The sequence below is a fragment of the Xyrauchen texanus genome, chromosome 20, assembly GCF_025860055.1.
Source record: "Xyrauchen texanus isolate HMW12.3.18 chromosome 20, RBS_HiC_50CHRs, whole genome shotgun sequence".
Taxonomy (NCBI): domain Eukaryota; kingdom Metazoa; phylum Chordata; class Actinopteri; order Cypriniformes; family Catostomidae; genus Xyrauchen; species Xyrauchen texanus.
This window is the reverse complement of record NC_068295.1, coordinates 35180138-35201953: the sequence shown is the minus strand read 5'-3', so window position 1 is coordinate 35201953 and position 21816 is coordinate 35180138. Positions and strand designations below refer to the sequence as shown.

The 21816-nt window shown below is 38.9% G+C and overlaps 1 protein-coding gene and 1 long non-coding RNA gene across 2 annotated transcripts; one reads left to right on the top strand and one right to left on the bottom strand.

Moving 5' to 3' along the window:
- The first annotated feature begins 1037 nt into the window (after nt 1–1037).
- Nucleotides 1038–2533, top strand: LOC127660713 (uncharacterized). The gene is made up of 3 exons (XR_007972673.1): nt 1038–1519; nt 1741–1808; nt 2209–2533. It is a non-coding gene; the product is annotated as an uncharacterized LOC127660713 (long non-coding RNA).
- A 2170-nt stretch (nt 2534–4703) lies between these two features.
- On the bottom strand, nt 4704–10340 carry prph2b (peripherin 2b (retinal degeneration, slow)). The gene is made up of 3 exons (XM_052151087.1): nt 9349–10340; nt 8029–8275; nt 4704–6235 (listed from the first exon to the last, which is right to left on the bottom strand). Exons 1-3 carry the CDS (start codon nt 9927–9929, stop codon nt 6035–6037), a joined length of 1029 nt encoding a protein of 342 aa, XP_052007047.1. The 5' UTR covers nt 9930–10340; the 3' UTR covers nt 4704–6034.
- Nucleotides 10341–21816: the final 11476 nt, after the last annotated feature.

The following is a 21816-nucleotide window of genomic DNA, read 5'->3' as shown; positions in this document are numbered from 1 at the left end:
TACACCATGGTTAGTACATCAGAACTATATAGTTTCCACCAAAACACATGGTTAATATAATATAACTAAAGTAAAACCATGGTTAATTTTATCCGGATCAAATCCTTCTTTCAGCTGTGACCAAATCACTGTGAGGAATCTCTTTTATTTATTACTAACAAAGTAGTATTATAGGAAATATTATGAGTAGAGACATGGTGAAAAGTATGTCGAGGAGTGAGATTCGAACCAGGATCTCCAGCTTGACAACACATACACATACCGTTGTTACACTCAGAGCTAATTGTAGAAGCTCTGAGTGTAACAACGGTATGTGTATGTGTTGTCAAGCTGGAGATCCTGGTTCGAATCTCACTCCTCGACATACGAATATTGGAGCACAAATAGTCACTTCCACTCACTTAATCTACTAAATGTCTAACCCGTTAACCAGTTTAAAGTCTCTGCCCCACTGAAAAAAATCCAAATATGCCGCCATCATTTGATCAGCAGTTGAATTTTATGGGATAAATTCCCGTCAAAATCATTACTGTCACTGATCCAAAAATAATAAGCGTGAATCAAAAATTAATTAGCGCAGATAAAAAAAAATAATAAGGGCAAAAATAAATAAAAAGCGCAGATCAAAATAATAAGAGCAGATCAACATAATTAGCGCAGATTAAAAAAACAAGCATGAATCAAATATATATAAACGCATTTAAAATATGCAGCAAATTCATCAGAATTGCAAACAAATCATGTTTTCCTTGGTTATATTACTGTTTTTTGTGCTCGCTGACAATTTTGCTCATATTTTCATTATTTTTGTACGCTTGCGCTGTATTTTTCTTTGATTTTGTTTCCATGTTCTGTGCTTGGTTTTCAAAACCTACGAGTAGTTTCATGTAAATCAAGGGGCGTTTTGTGTCCCTATTGGTCCAGTAGTTCTTGATCGACAGCTCCTCCTCCAATCATTCGAAGAGAGGAGGTGACATCACTCCAGTGCAACTCGGACAGCTGCTGCTCAATATGATATTATTTGTGTTTGATAGATACGCTTGCTTGTGTCTGTTTTGAGGATTCTCTGCCAGCTCTAGGAAACAATGTGTTGTTCGAGTAGGCCATTACATATGGAAAACATGAATTTCTTTTAAATTCTGATGACTTTGCTTACATTTAAAAAAAAAATTGCAGCATATTTAAATATTGTTCGATTTTTTTATATTGATCTGTGATTTTTATTTATTTTTGCGCTTACAATTTTTTTATCTGCACTTATTATTTTAATTCACGGTTATTATTTTTGGATCCTTGACCACAATACTTTTGATGGAATTTTTATCCCATAGACTTTGAGTCGCGGCTGTCTTGAGTTTTGCTCTGAGCAATGGTGGGCGGAGTTAGTGTAAATGGCCTTTGCCATCAAGATGGGCTATTTGCACTTAGTGTAAAGATACTCAGTTTAATTTCAGGGACAAACCTTGTGGCATTATCAGCACTAATGTCCACAACAGAGGTCCAAATGAGCATAGCAAAGGTAAGGGTCTCAACTTTGTTATATTACAACTATTTGTCATACACCAATATAACATACACTTCGATGCATTTTGATCTGTTGTACCTATAAATAGTGTTGAGAAACAGTTAGTGTCTTTTGTGGTTTAACTAAATGCTTAAATATTAACTTGATGATGATATAATAGTAGTACTGCTAAATAATACTGGTTAATATCAGTTGTACATATTTCTTCATTTCAGAAAGAGACATGCAGTGCCTTTTACCTTTAGGGAGAAACTCCTCCACTGAGCCAGAGCATCACTAAATGGTAAAGATTTTCTCATAGTGTAAAAGTTTTCACCTTTGCAAGCTTTTGTATCTAACCAGATAGGGTTTGTAAATGCATGGGTGAAACATACATGGTGCTGACTAAAACACAGATGTCAGTGAAAATAAATGTTGACTGCACACTTACTGATGCACATGAATTACTCCAGAAAAAAATACTAAGACTGCTGATCATAAACCCTTAAAAGAATAAGTGCATAAAAATACCTAACAAATTAATTTATAAAAACATACAGTGTTTTCCACTTATTGGCAATTTGTCAGCATGTATTTTTCATGAAAATAACATGTAAAAGTTAGGAACATTTACCACAAGGTCAGTGGACTTCTCACAATACTGCCCACATGGAAACATGATGTGTCTTTCCATTGTTATGCAGATGACACTCAAATGTACCTGCCTCCGAGATGCTCAAACAATAATGTTCTCGGACCTCCTGGATATCCCTCCCTCTCAAAGGGGCTTGGTATGTTCCAAACTAGAATGTCTTTCTTTAGTGGAAGATATTGAAATATTCAGTCTCAGTCACCATTCATTTTTATAGAAAAAAAGATGCAATGAAAGTGAATGGTGAATGAGAATTTCTGTCCCTTCTGCCTTCTATGTCCTTTTGCATTTCTCTGAATAAAAAAATCATACAGGCTCAGAACAGCACAAGGGTGTGTGTATATGATGACAGTTTAAATTTTTGGGGGGGAGGGGTGAACTCTTTAAATTTGTAACTTTGAAACTTGCATTAGCCTATAATGTATTAATATACATCCATCTGTGATTGCATCATTTTTATATATTAGGCTGTTTAGTCTTAAGATTTATGTACTGCAGAAAAAAGTTAACTTCAAAGATTTTCTGTATTTTTAAATGTATATTTTGCCTAAATAAAAAAGTATTAAACTAAACGTGCTGTGTATTTGATAAATCATTACATATAGGCTGATATATTCATTAAAAAAATGTGGGATTTTAAAATGGAAAGTTTCAACGTAAGGAAAGCAAACCAATTAGATCAGAATTATGTTTGTTTTCAATTGCGTGAATGATGTTGATTCAACAGAACGTTCTAAGTATGTTGAGCGGACGTTCAAGGACTGGTAGCGAACATTCCCCAAAGGTCCCGAATGTCTGCTGGAAGTCCTGCGAACATACCCCTGAATGTTTTTTAGACTTTTAAAGAACCCTACAGGAAGATGATCAGAGAACGTTCGCAGTGGCCATTTAAGGGACGTTCTGGGGGACCTTTTTTGTTAGCTGGGCCCGCCCCTGTGCACTGGTAATTGGGCTTGAAATGCTGGTATGTTCCAGAGCAGCTAAGCTTATGTAGGTGAATATATGACCCAGTTAATAGTAAATAACCTGGCTACAGCTCTTCTTGGGTGTGTCCTAGTTTAGTCCAAATCTCTTGTTCATCCAGGAACACTGGACTAAAGAGGATTACATCCAGAGTAAAAGCCACTGTCCAGCCTCCTGGTGTCCAGCGAGCTCACTGTGGACCTGGAAGTTTTTGAGAACTCCTCAAAGTAATCTAATTTATAAAGACAATCCCTTATAAGACATTATAGGCATGCGTTGCAGTGATTTTTACCATGGGTGAGGGAAAACAACACAAGATTGTTGTCAGTCACACACTGTCAAAATATTTCAATATAGTCCTACATAAATTAAGTGTATATTAATAACGTTTTACAAATGCTTCCAGTTGCATTTTTTTTACAGCACAGCTCTTTCTGCACACCTTCATGTGCAATAAGAGATTGGGTTACCTTCCATAGACAGATCCTGGTGCCATCCAGTGTGCTTGTGTCCTGTCTCTGTGTGAGACACACCTGTCCCAAAGCTTCACCTGATGACGTAAGCTGCTTCACAAAGCTGATTAGCTGTTCTTATCCACCAGTCACTGTTCATAAACTTCAGGGCTGAAGAAAATTTAGATGACAGATGTTTACCACTATTCAGCAGTCACTATTACGTTCAACCTGCTAACCCCAATTCCAAGAACTTATACTAAAGTACTAGTTATTGCATGGTGACCACAGTTTAACTGTGTTATTTGTATTAAGATAATAACGGGTAAAAACCATAGACGGTTCCTCATCATGGTTGGATCAATGAATGTAACTATGATTTCTCTAAAAACAAACTTTGATATTTGTTATGATAATCACAATTCATTGTGCAACAAACTCTATTAGCCTCAAAGCATTAGCACACACTAGGGACATTAGCAGTGCTGCTAACTGTCATTTATAACTTAGTATTAGGGATATAAAATTAATATAAAGCCTTTTTTTCCATGACAGTTATGCATCCTCCTCCACCCCATCCCCGAAAATGTAATAGTACCGTAAAATGTTTTGTAAGTTCGTTATTCTCAATGACTGAATTATGGTATGGAAAAAAAAAGTATGGATAATATAAGTACATATTTATATAAAAAAAATATTAATTTGTCACACTGCTGGACCAGTCACAGTACCTAATATATACACTTTCCCATATACATCTATACATTTTAATATATACTTTATATATAAAGTGAATTAAAAGTTATAAAAAGATGTTAATGTCAATGTTATTTGTCAACTACCCAAAGGTATTCTGAGGATGGATGGAGCTGTTTGTTCCGAAAGCCTCACTTAGAGAAATGTATTTCCTCCTCATCCAATCAGGTAAAGCTGTGTCCTGCTGTGCAGCAAATGTCCAAACACCTCTTACCTCTGACGAGCTTCACAGCCATTACCTTACTTCACTTTCTCCCCTCATATTTAAGTTCTTAACTCTGAAAATACCTGTTAAACTGAAACACAGTGCTGCTTCTTTTCAAGTATTCTTTTAGAACTAATAAAAAGAACAACGAAATAAAACAGAATAACACTGAATATCTTTATCTCAGAAAATGGAGTTGCCTACATGATCCACTCAATCCACAAAGACTGACATTACTGCAAAGTCAAATGTACAGAAATAGGTACCTGTCAAAACAATAAATGCACACAAAAGATAAGAAAATAAATTACACCTGATTGGGTTGTCTGACTTAGTTAAGACTTAGAAAACAACAAACAAACACACATGACCGCAAAACTAAATTATTTTACAAGGTGGTACTCCTTGGTCATGGAAAACCTGTTAATATCAGGACATTTTAAAATTGTGATTTCCAGGCTTGAAAGGTCATGAAAAATCTAAAGTCTTGGGAAGTTATATTATGAATATATAATATTTTCTAATAATGCTAAGCTCAAAAATATTTTATCAGCTAAAAAAATGCTCTTTGTGAGTGCAATCTCTATAAAAATGAATTCAGTAATTATGATTGACTGAAAAGGTCATGAACATTTGTTGTGGTCACAAATTGTGGGAACAACTCTCTGTCTCAAAACCATACCAAACTCTTTACCAGTGCAAAGTGTTGTGGCAGAAACCCCGTTTTCACATTTCTTCAACTTGTGAGGCAGATATTTAACCCGAGAAAGACACACATTAATGGTGAACATGGTGAATACGATGTTTGTTGTTACAGAAATGTTCCCCCATTATTACAGGGTCCAGTAGATCTCCATCAAAGTTTGTGCTTGTGACAGTCGTCAGACAACCTAAGGCCTGTTAAAGGCAGCAATGGGTGAAAAACAAGGTACGCCTCTGTTTTTATCCCTTTAAGGTCTGGGAGGTGACTGGACACTTACAAAAACACATTTTCCTCAGCTGCCAGATGAAAGCTGCCGTGTGACCTCTTCAAGAGAAGTAATTTCAGATTTTTTTTATAGTGTCCCAAAGCGCTTTATGGTAAAATATAGGAAAACTAGTAGTATGTAAATGGATGTGTGAAGCTGTCGGGTTAAACATCTGCTCAACCGAAAAATAAACTAGAAATATATGGGTCAAACCTTTGGTCAAACCACTACAAACATTCTGGACTGTGAGGTCTGTGTGTAAGGTTAGATACTAAAATCAGAATCTTAAACTTAAAATATTGCATTTTTAAAAATACATCAGAATATATATTTACATGGTTGTGTGAACATATTATATATTCATATCAATTGGAATCTCATTAAAACTTTTGTTTGTAGAATATGTATTTGTGTATTCTTGATCTTATGTGAATATACATACAAATCTCTTCAAGGGAGAATATTTTTCTACAAATTTCTCCCTAAGATGGGAGTGGCCTCAGTCCCAATGAGGCAGTAGGGGGCGTGGCTTTCTCAGCTTTCTGTTGCCTGTGCCTCTTCCTCCTGTACCTGGTTGCCTTTACCCAACGACTTGATCTTTGCCATGATGCTAGAAACCGTCTCCTTCACACTCTTTTCCAACAACCAGCCCTCACTCTCACTCTCTGGATTCTCTGGATCTGCCAGGGTTTCAAGGGAAGTGCTCAGGTACTGCAGTCCAGCAGTCACAGCAACCTGCAACGCAGTTACAGATTGACTGGAAAGAACTGAGGACAAAACACTAATGGCATATTTTTCACATTTAAAGTGATTATTTCTTTGGCATTCAACCAGGTAGTGTTTTTTAGGCTTTTGAATCAAAGCATCTCTAGAAACCTCCCTAAATACCTCCATACATGGTGTCATCATCGTGTGCCACTTATTGTTCTGTTTTTCAGGAAATATCAATTTAGGCACTTAAGTGACTTTCATAAGTTAAGAGTTACCCTCTCGAACTAACTTCTGGCACATTTGGTGTCGCATTAACTTGTGCAATCACTTACAGTTTAGCTTCAAGTTTGCTATGCCATCTTCCATAATGCTCAAACACAACTGCCTGTAATTTTCAAGTAATCTTGAACACCTTGAGTATTTTTTGCATGAAATATTTAGTTGCAAGCAAGTTTGTAGGAGGGAAGCAGGAATATGTGAGTATACCAGGTTTTCAGCAGCAAAAGTCTCCATTTTGGTAAATAAAGCTCATGTTGGCAAACAAATGTTTAAGGATCTGGGTTGGTAACTCAGTGTCTTGTTGTTCAATCTTACGTGGGCTGATCCAGGTACTGAGGTCACTGGTTACTATTTTGGCAATTGTGATTGATGTTACCAATGTTCCAGAGTAAATGGGGCATATATTCAGTCTGCATAGTGACATACATTGTAATGCAAGTTTAATCTTAGGGAGACCTCCACTTGTGTAAGCCTTGGCTATACTTTCACCTTGTGCAATAGGAGCATATTTGTTGTAAGATTTAGTCTGTTCGAGAAGTTGAATTTGCACACTATTTTGAACAAGATGAGTCTATGTTATTTTCCAACTACCAACATGCAAACAGCTTGTCACATTTACCTATGCCATTCATACAGAGAGTGTTAATGTAGTCAATATTCTGATATAATTAGTCATATTTATATTACAATTAATGCAACAACTGACCTTACAATCTAGCAGCACACTCTTAGCATCAACTAAGTATCTAGCACCTTAAGAGGTACATTTTTTGAAGATTCTGAAGAAAATATGATTGGTGCTTGCCGTGGCACCTCAATGTCCCACCAAGGGCCTCACTACCCCAAGTCAAATGAGCCCACCCCCATGTCACTACGATGTTCTGATGCATAATATGGCTGCCTCCAATGGGCTCACAGGGGCAACCAATGTCTTGTGTTCACTGCCCCATATCAAATGAGCCCACCCTGTGTCTCCACTAAATGTTTTGGTGCTGTGAAATGGAAATGGCCCTTAGGTGCTCCAAGTGGTCCTTAAGGGGACCACAAAGGGCCTCAGTACACTATCTGAGTCAAAAGAGCCCACTCCAATGTTTCTACGATGTTCTGGTGCATAGAAATGGCTGGGTCATGTTGCTATACTGTTGCTAGGGGGCTCTGGGAGTTACTAGGTTGTCATATGAGCCCACCCCCAAGTCTCAATGACATTCTGATCCAGAGAAATGATAACTGAGATAACTTTGCAATGTTAAGTCTGTGGGTGTTTTTTGCCTGAGTTTTTTGCCTGCCAGGTTGTATGGTTGTTCACTTATAAAAGCCTTAGCACACTACTACTCATTAAGTAGATCAGATTGACAACTCATTCATGGGTGTACATCAGTGCGGGATGAGTTATGCACCAAATATTTGGCAGAAGAAGAAAAACTGGGTTAGGGATTCTGTAAAATCTTGCTAAAGCAAGCACCACTAACTACGTAAAAGTAGGGCCAAGGGTTTGGTATTGTCAACAGTTTGGTTTCCATTTCATCATCCTTACCCACCTCCATAAGAATGAATAGCAGCACAAAAGCACCGATACTGTTCATCATGCCCCCATAGTAGGACACCAGAGCCTCACGGCAACCTCTGGTCCAGATGTTTAGATCCTCAGTGTGGTGGTCGTAGCTGTAGTGAGCTGAGTTGTTGGTCAGGAGATGCTGGATACAGGGGCGAGGAGAGCCGGGGTTGCAGCAACTGAAGGGAACACTTTCCATAAGGTATTTTCCTTCCACGTTGCTCTGAACACGACTGAGAAATGACAAATGACAATAGACTTGCAATCACATATTTAAGTCTTTCAACTTCAAGAGTTAGGAAAATAACTCAACAAGCCACTAAATGCACCAATATTAAATGGCAGATAGGACTTTTGATTTTAGATTGGCCTAAAACCAATTGCTTTGTTTCTGACTGGACAAATGTGGGAATTGATAAGAATAAGAACACATTTCAATTAGATTCATGAACATATCCCTAGAATGAGTTGCACTGGTAAGCGACAAGGTTAAATAATAATAGCCAAGTAGTAGGTCAGTACTAAGGGCCAAGTTAAGGGGGGTGTTATGATTAAGGTGGACAGTAAGCTTTGAAGGACATTGGAATGAGATCCTGACACATTATCTCATCTTTGGAAATGGATTTGATCCACCAATTCCTGCAACCTCTTCCCATGCCCACGTTATGAACCCCAACAGCTAGTTATCTACATTGGACTCTCTCTTACAACATACTCTTAGTTTTGATTCCCTTTTGCATTCAACACATTAGATTTAAAGGGGTCTACTTTGAGACTTAAAGCAAATTTTCTTTAAATGAGAATTTTTGTGTTCCCTTTTGTCTTGATTACTGGGTATACATTTTTGCATAATATTGCATAACCCACACAGTCTTCTGGGATACAGATTCTGGAAGTGAGAGTGGTAATCAGCCAATCTCTATCCGCTTAGCTGCCTTAATATTTTTAAACAAAGCCTATTGGACAACAGCCTTCATTACATACTTTGTCCTTATAAAGTGCCATATGTAAGTTTAAGGATTACACTTTTGAATGATTTGTCTAAATCTATGGTCACTCTTATCACCTCCTGAAAAATTTGTCAATCCATCATAATGAGCCCCTAGAAAGACAGTGGGGTTAACTAATACCCCTGTAATCTGAAATCAAGTTGCATCACAAGACTATATCTGAACTTCGAATCACTTAAATTATGTTTTCCTAAATCCATTCCACTTAGATACCACTCCATCTCCTTATCCAATTTTTACACTAATATTTCCTACTTTTTACTTATTAGCTTGTCCAAAAAGCTCATAGTACTCACTCTTTAACCTCATCATTGCTGAAATCAAGGTAGCGGTTGCTAATCCACTGGATCTCGAACCAATCCTTGTAGTTGTTGTTACCACAGCAGCGGAACTCAATCTGGGTCATATCGAGGGTTCTCTTCATGAAGCATCGTCCTGGCGTGTCAGTGTCTTTGTAGTACTTCAAGCCATTCTTCAGGCCTTCGGCCAAGGCAAAGTGCAGGGAGATCTGCATCAAGAAACACAACAAAGCCGTGACGAAGAGGGCAAGACAGAAAACCACACATCCGCTCATGTAGGTCTTCAACATTGGTTTCCATTTGGTGAACTTGACAGAGTCGAGGGAGTCATGGCAAACTTTGCCCCCAAAAGCGTTGACAACACAGGCCACCAGTCCCACAAGGATGAGTAGGTTGGGCACAAAATGGCTCTCGTTGTTATCCATCATCTCACTTCTCTTGCGTAGCTCAATCTTAAAGAATATCCCCATGCTGAAGATGAGAATCCCGGCCATCACGGTGACCCAGTACAGGAGCCACAGTCCTTGGGCCAGCTTGACTCGCTTGGCCAAGTCAAATTTTATGGGCATCAAAGCCATGTTATTGTTTTTGATTTCTAATACGTCACAATGATATAATCACAATAATATCAGACTATTTTCCGAATATGATTGTCTGTTTTTGAATGTTTTGACCCTTTGTTTTCTTTGCCTTGCTGAAATCCTGAAGACCTTGAACTCAAACGTTGTTGTCCAGAAACAGTTAGTTTAGAAATCCGTCATCGTGGAGAGCTGCAGAAAGTGGTGAATCAAGTTTTTCTTTCTTCATACCAATTCTGACCTCCCGCAATTCTAGAAAGTCCATAATTTTGGAAAACTAGATGCTTCTGCCTATAGAATGTCAATAAATCCACCCAAATAGACCAGGTGGGGGGCTATGTGCCTATTGACAATGGCTCCCTTCCTGGCAAAAGGGGTGGCCGGCTAAGGAGCTGTGTGATTGTAGCATCAAGTTCCTCTACGTCATTCTAAACCCCACTAATCAATGCTGATCCCATTTGCAGATGAGCTGAGGACTCTAATCCTCTATCTTACTCTGTAATTGGTTAGTTACTTCAGCATTAGTTTCTTATTTTACCTGCTGTGGATTTCTGGGTTGTGGAGTATGCCTGGATAGTTTTCTTCATCTGATTGGTCAGGAGTCAATCTGAAGGTAAAAGAAGGGGGAGGAGTGAACAAGAGGGTACGTGTTTTGTTTTGATGCATTTAGCTGCAAGATTCACATTGCAAAAATAATTTGTGTTTCACTGATTGTTAGCATTCTAAATTTCCTTGATCAAAATGAAAAGATGGAAAGCTTGATAGTTCAATATTATTGCAGTTAACATTGGAGAATTATTTAACTTGAATAGGATTTAAATGCTATGACTGGCAGATAATATATGTTGTTTCTTGTAGCATTCTGATTAGAAACTGGCATGTCTCAATTTTACCCTTCCATGCTCCTTGGGGGTGGGGTGAGGTTTCAATGGCTGATTCTTGAACTATTACCCCAATCCTAATTAATTGGGTTACAGCCTTGCAAAGTCCAATATTTATATTTTATTTCTAGACATAATCCTTAAGCCATACATTATCAGAATAACCAGTGTGTGGTGAGCATTCTGGTGAATTACTGTATGGCTGCTATTGCATCATCTTGCATACCAAGGCTTCTTTCTCCAGATTGCAATCAGGGTAAAAGGTCACACCAAAGACAATTTCTTAAGCCATACGGCTGCCCTTTGCCCTATGATCAGCTTCTATCTCAACTACGAGCAAATGACAGGGCACTGACAGGCCAGGGAAACCAGACAGATGTGTTTATCCTATTGTCTAACTGCACAAGAAGCTCTACAGGTCCTGTAAGTCTCTTATCACCCAGACATGTAATCGAACAATCCCTTCCATTTGTCAAGCCTCCTGCAACTTCAATGCTTTAGACACAAGCTTTCCCTTCTTAGGAAGAGTTGCCATGTTTCGTGGACAGATTGGACAAAAATGATTTCCTTTTACATGATTGAAGGGGATGTAAGCAAACAAAGTGTTAACATCACTATGAACATTCAAGATCTACTAGAGCCATCCTTGTGTATCCACTGGCTATTGTTAGTGCCTTTGGCTATGGGTTATTTAGGGCTGTGCCATTTGGTTCCAATTTAAGGCTGTCAGAAGGTTTGTGATTTGCAGGCTACCAAAAGAGGTATAAAGAGCTATAAAGCTTTATGGTGAAACAAGGATGGGCTTGCACTCTAAAACTTTATATCCAAGAGAATAACACTGTAATCTCAACACAGAGGGGCTATTATTGTATAACAAAATAGCATTGTAGACACCTGAATAAATGGAACCACAGTTTCTGCTATGTTAATAACTCATATGATCCACACACTCTTTCTGTGCACCTCTGTCTCTGTTGCTTTACTGCTTTATGTTTCACTGATCAAATTTGGCAATAATGCAAACATGCCCACAATATCTACGCAGAACACAATTTGCACTGGCAATTCCTGATTATGTGGGTCAGTAGCGAGTGCTAAGTTCTGGAGGATACAAAGGCTACCGCTATCTGTTATACTTTGCAAGCTGGGACTGTACACCATCACTCTGATGTAGGTACCTGAATCGTCTCTTTAAAATGCAGAAAGTGTGTACGGATGCGTCTGTATATGTCTGGTCAAAAGGTTCTTCTTCATCAATTGATGATTAACTTAGACATTAGAAAATTCTGTGAGCTGTAATTGTAATGAGCAAATAGCCCAGATTTTAGGGAATAAAGAGCAATCTATAATATGTCTAATTTACATACAAAGGGGAATGACAATGACTTACATGAAGAACTTGCAGTGCTATTTCACCTGTTATTGTGTCTGCTCAAATCATAGACTGTAAAAAAAGATGGACGACGCCCCTTCGCTCTTTTCCATTGGTGAGAACTGAAGCCGCCAGTGTCCCGATATGGCCCTGACATCTTGGGACTTGAGTCTGCGCAGTTGCGATTTCGGGACCAGACCTGTGCAGTAGTGAGCAGGAAGTAAAGCCGCGAAATCAAGGCCCTGCCCTCACTCTCGCTGAATCAATCGCAAACACACGCCCCTACACTTTTGACTTTTGATTTATGAAAGTGTGAAATAATTAATTGTAGAAATTTAGATATTAAATTTAAAGCTCCAATCTCCTCAGTCCTCCGAAGATCCCGAAAAAAAGTCTGTTGGTGCTTCAGTGAGAACCTGTCAATCACAGCTGTCAATCATGATGTCACAGCACCGTTTTTATTGCATCAAATAACTAACCAAAAACAAACTTATTTTGAAAACAAACACTTGAAATTACATCAACGTGATAGCAACTACAGTAAATGACAGAAACTATCTTTGTAAAAAGATATGTGAAGTGTAATTTAATTGTTTAGTTGGTCTCACGTCTCGTTGAATAACATGGGGAGGCGGGGTTTATGACCTATACTAGGACCAGTCACCGGGGGGCGATCGATACGTTTTGGCTTCACTTTTGAGGGCTTGTGCGGCACACTTGGCTCAAATGTAATTGTTTGTGGTTATTGAATATGCCGCAGGTTTTTGCACTGAAAAACCGCATGCAAAAGTGCTGCATCATTTTCGTAAATTCGCCCCCTAGTGCACTGCCTCGCTACCTACTGCCTACATAGACAGCTGTATCTAAAGGCAGCATACTATACAGTACATCATGGAAGCTCATAAGTGACAGTTTTGAACTGCTCAACACAGCAATTATGTACGTCACTAAACACACAGTTGATTTAAATAAACATGCAATGGGCATAATTATACATAGCACACAAATATATTGGGTTAAAGGTGCACTCAGTAAAACTCTTTAAGATATAAATTGTAATTTTGCAATATATGTATCAAATCATGACCACTGACATTAAAATGAAGACTCCAGTCATATCAGTAACCTTATAAAAGCTGTTTTATTCTACATGGAGAGGGTCCGCACATGGGGGCTGCCATGTTAGAATCACATGACCAGCTGAATACTACTCACTTAATCTCAGTAACCGTCCTGTTATTTGACACTTTCACTCATTGATTCAAGTAATCATGACAGACTGTGAATACTAAATTTCTACAATGTCATCTGAATCTGAAAACTATTTATTTTAAATGATGCTGCAGCCAAGCCGCTAGGCATCATTGTAAGTCCAAGGTGACACAAAGAGAAAGTTACTGAGTGCACCTTCAAATTATCCATTTTTAATTGCACCAAATAATATTTATAGATACTTTTCGTTATAAAATTAAATAGGGTTATTTATAATCAGTATTTTGTTCATCGCAATGCTTTCTGGATTTGCATTCACCGTGAAGGATACATGTAGTCCTGCCTTAGGCTTTGGCCAAATTAAGGTGTCTTAGTAGGTTGCATTAATTAAGTTTATCTTAGCCTGAACTTTTGGAACAGTGTTCACATCTGGTGTATGCCTATGATGCCTTAAAATGCTGTTTATGTAGGCACTCACTGAGTTTTGTAACAGAGCACATGTGTTCAATAAGTCACTGGACAACAGAAGCTTCCAACTGTACAAATGTCCAGGCCAACTTTGCTCCAGAGGCAATCCGATGTACTTTTGTCAAAGTAAAGTTAGCTCATTTCAGAATTACCATGAGGAACAAATAAACTTTCTGTGTTCGTAACTAACCCTATTTGTAGCAATCACAAGTTCTTATAATAAGTAGTGAACTTTAAGTCCTTTGCCACTCTGCTTAAGCCTAATCAAATACCTTACATGCTAGCTGAGAGGAAGTAGGTGAAGATTAGGACTTTTGATGGTTTGACCCAAAGTATTGTAGGGTCTCTCGTAAGATCAACTGACCCTTCGGTATTGTAAGCTATGTGTGAGCTAATTGGTTGAGTTGCCATGTAGCTGGGTTTATACTAGAACTGAATGGCTGGGCATCACCACTGTAATTTGCGTGCAGTGGTCACATGTGACAAGATTAGAGGGAGTGATAGGATTTGAGTGATTTACTGTCCGATCCATTTAGAGGGACACGTAGGCACTGGATGTTAAGCATGCGATGCAGTTGCCCCTGCAGAAACCTAAAGAATGAAAAGCATGTTACACTGAGGTTGGAATGTATACCTGTTTTATTGTTTGTAATTATGTGTATGTATGGAGGAGTGTCTTTATTTCTGTTGGTCAATGATATTATGGGACAGTCTGATGTTATATATGCCACGGAACACAGTAACACTGTCTCTTTGTTTTGATGGGGCCTTGTCCTCTCACTTAAAATCTACTGTACGTTGTTGTAATCTGCTCTTCATTCAGGAGACAATACTTTAAGTATGGTTGTGATGACTGCAGCAGATAAGAGGTTTATTCTTAAGTCTGAGTGAAATCTACTGACACCTTGTGGCATGCTGTGGAATAGGTCTGTAACAATCAAGTCTTCGAGACAACACTCATGATACTTGACAACATCAGTTTTAATTCTTAAATGGGATTGAGTAATTATGTATAGTATATGTTAAAATACTCCGTTCCTTGCTTAATATGTAGGGATAACTATAACTAACCCATTCAGGGTTAGGTCTGAAAAGTCACATTACTCCATGTTTTAAAATTAAAAGAGAATGCTTTATTCATGCTTAATACAATACTACAGTAAACAAAATAATAAAATACCAAAAGTCCTCTGTATTGGCTATGGGTGGTTTGAGTTCAGTTGGATGAAAGTAGAGTTTAGTTCTACATGGCCTCCTTCATCTATACTAGAGCATACATCTCCATCTGCCTTGCAGGACACCATTCTTCCTCAAATAAATAAACAGGCTCTTTCAGTTTGTCTGCGGATAATAAGCTACAGAGATCGGATTCACGCTCACTTCAAAGAGCGGCGGTCTCCATTATTCCTGTTATTGAGTTTCATTTGCATGTTTTTTTAACAAGGGCCACATGTGGGTTCATTGCTCTGGCTTGGTGTCCAGGAGATAATTCACTGAGCTAAGAACAGATTGGGGGAATGCCTTTACCCATAATCATTTAGCAATGAGAAGCCTTTTTTCTAAATAAAGGCATCACTACCTTCTTTTATAATCTTTTTAAAATTGTTGTGCTGTAGCTCAATCTATACATTATTTCTACACGTACTCTTCATGTGGGTGGATGGATAGATGGATGGAGGGGTCTTGCATTGCCCTAAAGGGGATAATTTTGTCATAAGAATCAGGTGAATGTAAATTTATTCTGCTTATTGCATGGCTTTTTACCATAAATGGACATGAAATATTGAATATTAAATACTTTTATCATGTTAGAAGATAGTGTTGACAGGGTGATATATGAAACTATGTATCTCTGTAGGATACCGATGTATGGGACAATGGTCAATTATGCAGCTTAGCAGTCACAACAGAAAAAACAAAGATTGACCAATCAGAATCAAGGATTCCAGGGCGCTGTTTAAAAAGCAAGGATTAATGTACAGCCAGCTGGTCATTATGACAATATAATCCCAGGAGGGGTGATCAGGACCCTGATGTGGAGCTAACTACCAAATAAATACAAAAATGAACATGAAATATTGATTTGTGTTAAAAATGTATATATGCGAGAGGCTGCAGGACTGCAGAGTCTTCAGAAACACCATCCCAGGTTTGCATCTGTTGTTGTATATATTGCAAATATTACCATCTGACAGCTCATTATCCTGCTTATTATAAGACTACTTGCTAAATAAAAAATAAATGGAATGGACATGAAATATTGACTGAGTTGAAATGATTTCACTAGCTTACTTGTAGATATCACAGTGTAATATGTGAAGTATGCAAGATGACTCATTATACCTTTATGATTGGTCTGATATCACTTAATCCTCGGATGTATGGTCATAATTCAGAAATAGAAGACCATTGGATGGCGCGATTGACCAATCAGAATCAAGTATTCCAGCGAAAGAAAAAAAGAGTTAATGATAAACAGGTAGAGGAAGTTGAAGAGGAGGGCTGGTGACACATGCATGTTGTGCCCTGGACTTGAAGGAGGGAGAGGGGCATTACAAGAATTTCATAACCAGCAGAAGGGTATTAATATGTCAGGACTTCATTGGAAGCAGATGTGTGATTTATTTTTGCAGGCTGGTAGTTTTTGTCCCTGCAGCAGGCACTGAAGTTATTCTTACAACCCCTTCCCACCCTTTCCTCATTTTCCTTGTCTATAACAACCTATCACTTTCTATTCATTCATATTCTGAGTGACATCCAAGAACCAAACTTGGTTCTTGGATGTCACGCTCCTCACGACAGCCCTTCCCTAGCAAGTTCCTCTGATGCAGGGCCTCCTCACTCAGGGACAGGGCACCATCTGGCACCCACGCCCAGACCTCTGGAATCTCTGTGTCTGGCCCCTGGACGGGACGCAAAATATCTAAGTGGTGGTAGACACGATCACTCAGGCCAGGGCTCCCACTATGAGGCAACTATCTCCATGGTCCTTCTGGACTTGCGGGGATCCCCGTTTGAGCCCTTAGAGTCAGCTGAGCTAAAGGTGGTCTCATTGAAGGCTGCCCTCCTGACTGCGCTATGTGCCAAAGTTTGCCACAACCCCTTTTTAGGGATCAGGCGGTAAGCCTGCAAGCGCTGCCCCAGGAGGAGGCAGACCCAGCCTTGTCGTTGTCGTGTCCAGTGCGTGCTTTGCGCATCTACTTGGATCGCATGCAGAGCTTTGTCTGCTTTGGTGGACAGCGGAAAAGGAATGCTGTCTACAAACAGAGGCTTGCCCACTGGATCGTGGATGCCATTGCATTGGCATACTAGGCTCAGGGCATGCCTGCACCTTTGGGATTACGAGCACATTCCACGAAGAGTATGGCGTCCTCTTGGGCACTAGACAATGGTGCCTCTCTAGCAGACATCTGCAGGGCAGCGGGCTGGGCAACACCCAATAACTATGTAAGATTTTAAAATTGGCTGGCGTGGCCTGTTCCCATTGTAGATACACCCCCCTCCCCCACCCACAGGGATGTGAGAAACTATGAGATGTTCTTGATGCGTTGGGGGAGGCAACGTGCAGACCGATTGCACCTGCTATTACGCTCGCTGTGGCTTGCTTGCTCCTGCATTGGCAGTCCACATAACACAGTACAGCTAGGTGTGGCGTTTCTTATAGGGACCCCTAGTGTCACTACTTCGACACAACGTTGAGTGAGTGACAGATAGGGAATGTCTTGGTTACTGATGTAACCTCCATTCCCTGATGGAGGGAACGAGATAGTGTGTCCCTCTTGCCACAACGCTGTAAAAACGTCTCATTCCTTCCATCAGGAAATGGAGGTTACAACAGTAACCAAGACTATTTTTATAATTAGTGGCTTCCTAAAAATTTTTTTACAAATTAATACCTCACCAATGTCAATGTTGGGTTTATGAAGGTGTTGAAATAATAGGACATACCAACTACTAGGACATTTAATTTAATTTAATTAAGTTAATTTTTTTCAAAATTCAAATTGACTCAAATTGCAATGCTAAAATATTATTAATATATAATGACAAATTGTGCATTATATTCATGCAATAATGCAATTAAAACCAAAACACTAGTAGTCACTAGTGGTCTTTCACTGTATACAGTGCGGCCTAATATACTTATAATATATTATATAATATATACTTATATACACTATATATACTGTAATACTGCTATATTATAAAATATATCATATTTTTTATTATTTTGCATATAATATTTAAATATAATATATACATTTTAATAGTAACAGTTAATATGTCCACTAGATGGTGACTGTTGCACTGAACTCATGTACATTTTACCCTTTCAGATTTTAGCAAGTTAATTTGTATGAACCTAAAAAGAAAAGTATCTTTATGTGATGTTTACAATAGACACTTCATAGAAAGAGAACATGATATGTTCAGACATATGGAGTTAAAGAGCTGTCTGTGTTATAGATTGACGTTGGCCCTTCCCCCAGACTGGCTGATACATGTGAAAGAGTTGAGCATTTAGAGTGACAGTCTGATGAGAGGAAATGACCCATTATTTAATCAATAGAATTGCATCAATTTGGGGAAAATTTGTGTCCAGTGAAAACAAACGAACAGCCAGTCTAGCAAAGACTCAGATTTGTCGTTTGTGTGACTATGAGCACACATGTGAGAAGAGCGTGTATTTGTGCCTATGAATATTTTTACTGTGAGTTTCCAAGCGCTCTCTGGTGCCCATAAGTCCACATTTCCGCCAGCCAAACTAGGCTGACGTTTGGGAACAAATTGAATCGTCACTCTGGCCTGTCAATCTGTTTCAAGGCCTACCTGCTCATACCTCTTGTGACCCATGCATGTAAATCTCCAACGGGTTGACGAGCTAATGGTAGCTTGAGTGACATTAGGTTAACACTAGGAGGTTAAGAGGTTGTGTGTGCGGGGTGGGGGGATGGGGAGGTGGACATTACCCTTTGTGGCTAAGAATGTGACTTCCTGAAGAAGTAAACCACAGGCTGAAAACTTATTTACAATGCCACAAAAAACACGAACACAATCCAACATACAAAAATTCTAAAGTTTCAGATTTTTTTTTGTTGCATAAGTTCACACCTTAGATAGAAAACTAGCTTTTGTCACACTGCCCCAACAAACACCAACAGAGTTAACACACAGATACATTAATCTTCAACAACCATGTTTATTGGTGTGTGTTGGGGAAGTTTGAAATAGCCATAAAAACAAGGGGATAGTTAAGCTAAAAATGAAAATCATTTACTCACCCCATGTTGTTCCAAATCTGTACATGGTACCTCATTGGAATAAGTAAATGAGGCAAGAGAATGAGAGAATTTTAGGTGAACCTTCCCATTAAGCCTTGGACGGGATTATCTGACTCAAGCAAGAAGTTTTTTCAAAGAATTTATGCTGCTGGATGGACGTTATGGCTTATATCCATGAGCCTTTACAGTAATACGCACCCATACACCACATATCTTTAGAGTAACATTTCGAGAACTAAGTACAGACTCTTGGAGCAAATGAAAACAATTGGAGAACATAAAAAAGCAAAACTCTGAAATGCCAAAAGGGTTTTTAATTTACATGGATTTGATAAATGGTTCTGAGAGTGCCAAATCATGAAGGTGAGCCAAGAATAAGTTTATTTGAGGAAATGAGAACACATATAACAGAAAAGAGCACCTCTCGCCTTGTTTCTGACAATGAGCTGCTCTCAGAGGTGGCCAAAAGTGCTGTGCTGAAAGTGGGCCTGTCAGGCAATTTAATGTCAGGGTAAAAGGTGCTGGATTAAAACGGTTAATAGAGCCTGAACTTTGCTGTCCAGGACTCTCTAATTTGGGGCTGCCACAGCACACATTCTCTACATACACACATATACACTCCTATTAGGACCCTTGTATAGACTAGGATACGGTCACATACATTTTCAACTTGTGAATACTCTCACCCATAAATTTGCACTCCAAGAATTAAGGAGGCACAGATATGAGCGAATCAGTTTATGTGATGAAAAGGCTCCTTGTAAGGAGGATGAAGTGCTCCCACACAAGGTCAGTATAGACTGAAAGCACATTCCTTGTTTGCCGTCCTGATCAGAGGCAATGCCCCATTCTTCTGTCTCCTGCTATTCCCATACAGCTGCAACAATATATATAGTATAATGGATTTCCATACCATCTGTGACACTCACAAATCCATCTTTGACAATATTCTGACAGTGCCTCATCCATTAAAGTTTAAGGAGTGGGTAGATGACATGAAGCTATGGCCTGAGGGGAGTTACTTTGATATCATTAAATACTTTGAGATGATATGAAAACAAACTGCAGAAGTTAAGCCTGAAGTAATTTTTTGCTCCATCCTAAAATGCTATTGAGAATTGTAACTTGTGTAGTTGTTGGCTGTTTTACAATGTTTGTATTATAATGTTTTTTAATTAAATCAGCATAAAAGCAGTATAATACACTACTTCTGTAATGATTTTTTATAATTATGAGATCATTTTATATAAAAAATTACATTTTTTATTATATACTGTGCATGTATGTATACTGTGTGTATATATATATATATATATATATACTGTATATACACTGATGAGCCAAAGCATTATGATCAACTGCCTTAATATGCTGTTGGTCCTTCAAGTGCCACCAAAAAGGCGAAGGTGAAGGTGTCCTGTGGTATCTGGCACCAAGACATTAGCAGCAGATCTTTCAAGTCTTGTGTGTTGCAAGGTGGAGCTGCCGTCGATCACACTTGTTGGTCCAGCATATCCCACAGATGCTCAGTTGGACTGAGATCTGGAATATTTGGAGGTCAAAGTAACAACTTGATCTCTTTACTATGTTCTTTAAATCCTTTCCGAACAATGTGTGCAGTGTGGCAGGGCAAAAAAGAGGTCACTGCCATCAAGGAATACCATTGCCAGGGGTGTACCTGGTCTGAAACAATGTTTAGGAAGGTGGCATGTGTCAAACTGACATCCACATGAATGGCCTGACCCAGTGTTTCCTAGCAGAAAATTTCACAGAGCAGAACACTCCCTCCACCGGCTTGTCATCTTCCCACAGTGCATCCTGGTGCCATCACTTCCCCAGATAAACACGGTGCACAAGTACACAACCATCCACGTGATGTAAAAGTAAATGGGACACATCAGACCAGGCGATCTTCTTCCACTGCTCCAAGGTCCAGTTCCAGCGCTCGTGTCCATTGCAGGTGCTTTCCTGAGACATTCTTCCCATAACTATCATTTATATTTTCTTTGACTTGTGCCACAGAAGACCTTCTGTCAGCTCTAGAACTGTGTTGCTTTAGTTGTTCATTTGGACACTTCCTAGTTGTCAAATGTTAGTGGAACTTGCCCATAGCTGATGTGTTGAATTAAACCTGTGGTTACTCTGCTAGAATGACCTTGAGACCAGTTGGATAAAAATAATTGGAAATATGGCTTCGAAAAAATAAGCTAGTTCTGAAAATAATTCTAGCGTTTGTTTGCAGATGACACTTCGTTTGACAGCAGTGTTCTCTCTAACCTAACACTTTGTGTAAATAATAAAACAGTAAAAGACATCAGTCTTGATAAAGAAGACAAAAAGTTTGGGAAAGATGTCTTTTTAAGCTTCCAGACTCCTTATCTGTAGCTGAAACTAGAGGAGACCTCAGTGTTGCACTTGAGTGCCTTCCAAGAGATTTGTTACATTCTGAGTTGCACTCCTGCTTGGAGAATCTCTCTATTGCCAGAAGGGGCCTTGGAAGGGGAGCCACCTTTGGGCCTCAGATTATATTCTTTGTCTCCATTCCAAGATTCCGTGTGCAGTCAGACGAGACTTGGAGGAGACACAAAGGAGCAGAGATGAGACAAGCAGTAGAGCTTAGACTGAAGTGATGAGAACAGGCACTGAAAACCCTCAAGAGAGACCAAATGAGA